General features: G+C 40.7%; 1 protein-coding gene across 1 annotated transcript in view; it reads right to left on the reverse strand.

The window, feature by feature from the left end:
- Nucleotides 1-497, reverse strand: part of ptprk (protein tyrosine phosphatase receptor type K) — a 160,313-nt gene extending 159,816 nt beyond the window's left edge. Inside the window, exon 1 of the mRNA XM_049589242.1 lies at nt 168-497. Coding sequence (XP_049445199.1) covers nt 168-243 — 76 coding nt within the window. The 5' untranslated portion in view covers nt 244-497. The remainder of the gene's footprint in view (nt 1-167) is intronic.
- Between the last annotated feature and the right edge of the window lie 5,672 nt (nt 498-6,169).

The following is a 6,169-nucleotide window of genomic DNA, read 5'->3' on the forward strand; positions in this document are numbered from 1 at the left end:
TTCCCAACACGGAGGCTAACTTTTCTCCCACACCTAAGCCTAAACACACACCTGTCTGTGACTCATACGCTTACACACACGAGGGAAACATTAAAAAAGAGAATTATAGTCCAGTTTTTAAACAGGAAACACTTTGGAGAGGTTATTTAGGCTGTGTTGGTGCTTACCTGTCGGTATCTGTCCGGAGACGTTACCAAGCGCCGACAACAGGAGTCCCAGGAATACAGAGAAAAGTGTATCCATGTTTCAAAGCGTGGCCGTGCCGTGAGTCTGTAACAGTTTTCCCCCACGCGAAAAGTTTCCTCTCCGTCTTCTGTCTTCTCTCTGCGTGTCTGAGTTCAGCGGGTTTTGGTTATTATTCCTCCTGTTGTTGTGGACTCAGCCGCCCCATTCTCTCCTTTCTCCGGGTTCTTCTTCGCTTCTCTTTTCGCTTCCTACGGGCTCTCGCGGACACTACACTTTGTTTCACGCGGAGCGAGTGAGGGAGCGCGAGCGAGAGGGAGAGAAGCGGAGAGGGAGGGAGCGCGAGCGCAGCAGGCAGAGAGGGTGCGTGACGTCACGAGGCAGGAGTTGACTGAAAAAAACAAATTAAAACAAACGATGTAACAAAACTTGTATTTCTTTTTGTGTGTTCTTATTTATTTTCCCCAAGTCATTGTTACACATTGATATTGACTTTTACTTTAAATACTGAACTTTTCAATAAAGCAATAAAGCTTATTAAATTGAATAGAAGTGTATACTGTCCTTCTTTTGAATTCTGAAAACTATTTGCTTTCATTTTTGTCACCATTACATTATAAGCTCGGTCATTTTCATCAAGACTGTGGGGTCACTGGCTCCCCAGCTTGTTCGTGGGTGCAGTTTATTGAATTTTGTCTTCTCTATATGAACACAAGCCACTTACTCATCATGGAGACTTTATGTTCTGGGTTATATTTAACATTCTTGACCACGTCTTTTGTCACATGATGTCTGTAATCATGCACATACACTGGCAGTGAGGCACAGGATATAAATTTGGAAGAAAACTTGCTGCAGATACAAAAATTCAGCTGCTTCATACATCCATTATGTGTGCAGGCTTATTGGCCAATATCTCCAGTTGGTCTCAGATATCATGCTTGTTTGAGTTGCTTTCTGTGTGATGCAAACCAACCAAATGTGCACACTCATTGTAGGTTTACTGCACATGCTTTTGTGTGGCGTACATGTGTTCAAATGTGGTTTCGTTTTGAGAAGATTTGTTGTAATCATACACAAGGTGAGTTTAGTTCTTCAGGAAAATCACTGAAGCTGCACAAGATGTGATTTTTATGTCACACAGGTTGTCAAGTTGACAAAGCAAGATGGTATTTCTTACAAAATGTTTTTCAAGTAGTATGGGGGATTGGACAAAAGTAGTATAATAATATATGTTTTCTTGAGTGCATCATCAGCAAGAGGGTTCCTGGTTCAAACCCAGGTTGGGGGAGCCCTTCTGGAGTTTGCATGTTCTCCCTGTGTCAGCGTGGGTTTTCTCCAGGTACTCCAGCTTCCTCCCACAGTCCAAAGACATGCAGGTTAATTGGTGACTCTAAATTGTCTGTAGATGTGAATGTGAGTGTGAATGGTTGTCTGTCTCTATGTGTCAGCCCTGCGATAGTCTGGCGACCTGTCCAGGGTGTACCCTGCCTCTTGCCCAGTGTCAGCTGGGATAGGCTCCAGCCCCCCTGTGACCCCCAAGAGGATAAGTGGTTACAGAAAATGAATGAATGATATATACATACATATACATACATACGTATATATATATATATATATATATATATATATATATATATATATACTGTTTTTATCACATTGTATTTTTGTACATAGATGATTGTCTATTTTTATGTGCTCCACTATGGACCTTTCTCTGTATCCTTTATTAAGTAATTATTTTTATTATTAAACTGTTAAACTATGAATCTCTTATTTTCATTTATACTTGGTGTAATGTATTTCCATTCTATGCTGCTTTATGCTTCTACTCCAGTAGCTATATTACACATTTTACAGATCACTACGTTTGGTACTTTTTACTACATTTATTTGACAGTTATAGCTGCTTTTCAGATTTCAGATATCTTACATAAATGACATTATCATCCCCTAAAATTTGATGTTTGTCAGGATGTAGGCATTTATTTATTTATTTTAATACTAGCCTATTTTATTACTATGTATTGCTTATTTTTATGTATATGACAAAGGTCCTTGAGTGCACCTGAATTGTGTTGTATGTTTGTACAATGACTAATAAAAGAATCTGAATCTAAAAAGTGATGATATGTCATAATTGTATTCCTGATTCATTTACACTGCCACCAAGTGGCCAACAAAAAAATCCAATGGCTGCAGAATGAAGTATATTCATGTGAATAAGCAGGGGCAGCTCTGTTCCCCTCATCCTTATCCCAGCAGTTGGGCCCCTGACAACAGTACTGACACAAATATTTATAATTCCAGGCACAATCCAGGACCCCTCTCCAGGCCCCCTAAACAATTCAGGCACCCCCAGCCCCAAAAGCTGGTCTGCTAATGTACCATAGTGTTAAATAGTATGGAGGCCCTGTGAGGCAAATCAGAGAAAAGAAAATTCTGATCTGGTCGAAATAGTTTTCTATGAGAAGGTGCTTTGAATCTTTTTAAGTTCCTTTTATTTTCATTTGTAAAACATGACTGTTTTACAGGGTTTTACAGCCCCCGTGAGACAGTAATGTTTCATAACCTGCTAGCACACAATGTGCTTTTATCCTGGGTTCAAATGGGGTCGTGTTTACTGAGTTCACAAGAAGAGTCAAAATGAACACCCCCCTTTTATGGTATTCACAACCTCATTAGTGAACATTTTCTGAGAGGTCCTCGTTAACAATTTCATGTTGACAACATCCCATGTCGGAAACACAAGCTCACGAGGTCCATTTGAATGCAGCAATAGTCCTATATAGGACATGTGGTAGTGGTGTGCATCGGCCTCTTGTGGCCAAAATGAGTAATACAACAACAAACACTTAACAAAAAATGATTCTGACAAAAAAAGTCCCTTGCCAAAACTTTTTAAAAGCTGTTTTCACAGATGAAAAAAAACGTACGTTAAGAAAACGATCCTTGCAAAACTGTATTTCCCCATAGCGATTGAATGGACATAAAAAAGTTCAGTAAGATAAAAATCACACTCTTTAAAAGACGAAAACCAGAGCACTGGGGCTTGGATTGTCAGCGTCATCAAGATGTACGGCCTTGTGGTACTGTGGACTGTGAATATAACTGTGTTTTTTGTGTGCTAAGAACCTTTCTGTCAAGAGGCGATTTAAATGACTGTAGCACTTGATTGAAGGATGACCTTTACACCTCTGGTTTCATACTATTAAATGCAATCACCAGAAAATGAATGCATTTAGCACATTTTATAGCTCAGTTTCTGGACATACAGTTAGCTTAACTTGTGCATTATACAGCAGCTAATGTGCTCCTGTTGCATCAGTGTCTGTATCTCCCTGGTGGAATTAAAAAACAAATCATTTGCCCACATTTCACCGATCTGCACACAGTGGTGACAGCCGTGCATGTCAAAGTGAGGCAGGATGACATCATGACAGGCACCTGCCAAAAAAGACAAAATAGATGTTTTGATTTAGTACACAGCCGAGCTAAAAATATGTGGTGTGGTGATGGAAATGTAGGAGCGGGGAACCGCCGTGTATCCTCTTAGTGTGTTTTGTCTCTCTTAGCACAACCTCTCCCACATAAAAGGTGTGAACAATCTCTTCTCCGGCTGTCACAGACGAGAATATTGACACAGGCAAACTTTGGTCTCTGCATTGCTGGGTTGTTGGTGGTAATTATGGACGCTTTCTGACTGTCCAAACAGTAAATGTGAGTGTGCGGGCTGAAATTTCAAGTGTCCTTCAAATAAACCTGAGTGTCCTGTCACCAAATATCATGCTGATGCTACTATCCTGCTTTAAAAATGTGAATTTGCGAGTGTTAACGGTACCCTGTCATTATAGACAGCATCCTCACTGATGTGTCTGCTGAAGTTGAAGGTTCCAGGTTGTTATTTGCAGTTATTTTCTCGTGCACGCCGCCTTCGCACCGTGCTTTTGAATGCATAGGTGCAGACAGCTTTTACATTTGCAAGTTTGTGTACAGTGGGCTGAAATAATCTGAGCACACCTGTACTTTCAACTCAGAAATGATTGTGTATGGGTATATACAGTGGATACAACTCTATTTGCAGTCATGGAAACTTTTTCTTGATGTCAGATCTTGTGTTCAGTGCAACATATCGCAGACACGTGTTGAAGTGGATTTTGTTACTTAGATAACATTGTCTCTGCTTCCTGTATTTCTTTTCAGAAGCCTTTGTACCAAACATTGTCTTTCACAGTGTGAATTCTGCTCTGCAATGATTTGAGGATGTTTGTATCTCCCCCACCATTGTTTTTTATCCTTCACATCGAACAAAACTATCATGTTGCAACACTTATCCGGCTTTAGGTGGCGAGAAAAACATGGCAGGTAGTCATTGCTATGTAATAACAGATCTGGGAGACAGAAAGTTAGTATACACAGAGAGAAATCCCTGTGCTGGAAATGGACAGCAAGCATAAATAGATCTTTTATTTGAAGCCAGGGAAAGACCCCGCTCGACCCTGATGCAGGTACATTGTCCCTGTACAGGCAATTTCCAGCAATCTAACCTGTCACAGCACTCACTGGAGCTCACCAGTAGCTCATTGCAATTTTGAGACTAAATGTACCGTCCAGTGTCTGGTCTGTGATGGATTGCAGAGGAGGCTACTGTGTTTTCAGACCAACCCTATCACCAGACAGGAACGTAAATACTGGACCATTTTGCAAAACCCCAGATTACGTGAAGTGATGTTTTTTCTTTAAAGGCAATGTCAGCCTTTGAGTTGGTTCATCCCTCTGCTCCAGACGAGGGATGGGTGTTGAGAACTGGTACTAAATTGGTACTGGCTCCTAACTGGTCAGTGCTGAAATATCAACAAGCTCCTGGACAAGCTGTTTTGCTATCGGTATTTATTGATTCCAACTTAACTGGAATTTTCAAATACCTATCCGTCCCCCAATAATGACAAACCTGTTGGTGGTGTTACTGTGTTCACATTCTGTGTTGTCCTGTAGGAAGTAACAGAATACAAGGAGCTAATTTATGTATGTAAATACAAAATATGAGTAACTGTATTCCATTACAGTTACAGTTGGAATAGGTGGTATTCTGCATACAGGCAGAGGCTTTATTTTATTTGTTCAATACCATGTCCTAACTGAATGTATCTGTCATGATCCTGGTTTTGTATATACTGACTCCGAAGTAGGGATGCACCGATCCGAAATCTATATTGAAGATCGGCCAATATATCATCAAAATAGATGGATCAGGTATCGGAAAATGCAACCTATACCTGAGGCGATTCTTTCCCTTTAAATCTATTGCAACGTCATGGAGCAAAGGAGAGAATCTGCTGTGTGGAGGTATTTCACACTATTTCAACTGCTGTTGCACAATTGTTTTTTCTGTTAGAAAAAATAGTTCATAATTATATTAAACTGTTTCATCTTGTTTCATTTTATCTTAGGAAAGAACTGTAGTCATCAATGCCCGATGCCTCTAGTCTTTTCTGTTCTACATGTAAAGGTATATAGCTTTTTAGTTCAACCATGGTATCGGATCGGTATTGGGTATCGGATGATACTCAAAGCCACAGGATCGGGATCAGTATCGACACCGAAAAAGCTGGATCAGTGCATCTCTACTCCAAAGTGGTTGAAATCTGGCGCTTGGGCAGTGACTTGCGGCACGAGAAACCAACGAAAAAAGGCGTCCTTTAATGTCTGCATGATAAGCGGCCAGTTGGCCTGGCAGAGTCAGGAGGGAACACGGCGGAACATAAATGAAAGTTAAGATGGCGAAAGTCTGAGTGGGGCAGGCAGGAGTGGTGGTGGATGGGTCCAACAATCCACAACTTTGACCCGAGAGAGCGGTGTTCATGTCCCTTAAAATTCTAAAGCCGAACCCTGTTCTTTTTTCCCCAAACCTAGAGTTTTTTGTTGTTGAAGGGAAAAAAAGTCAGTTTGTGGACGTAGTGTGTTTATTTTAAAAGAGACTGTATGC

This window comes from Epinephelus fuscoguttatus, linkage group LG11 (genome assembly GCF_011397635.1).
Source record: "Epinephelus fuscoguttatus linkage group LG11, E.fuscoguttatus.final_Chr_v1".
Classification (NCBI taxonomy): Eukaryota; Metazoa; Chordata; class Actinopteri; order Perciformes; family Serranidae; genus Epinephelus; species Epinephelus fuscoguttatus.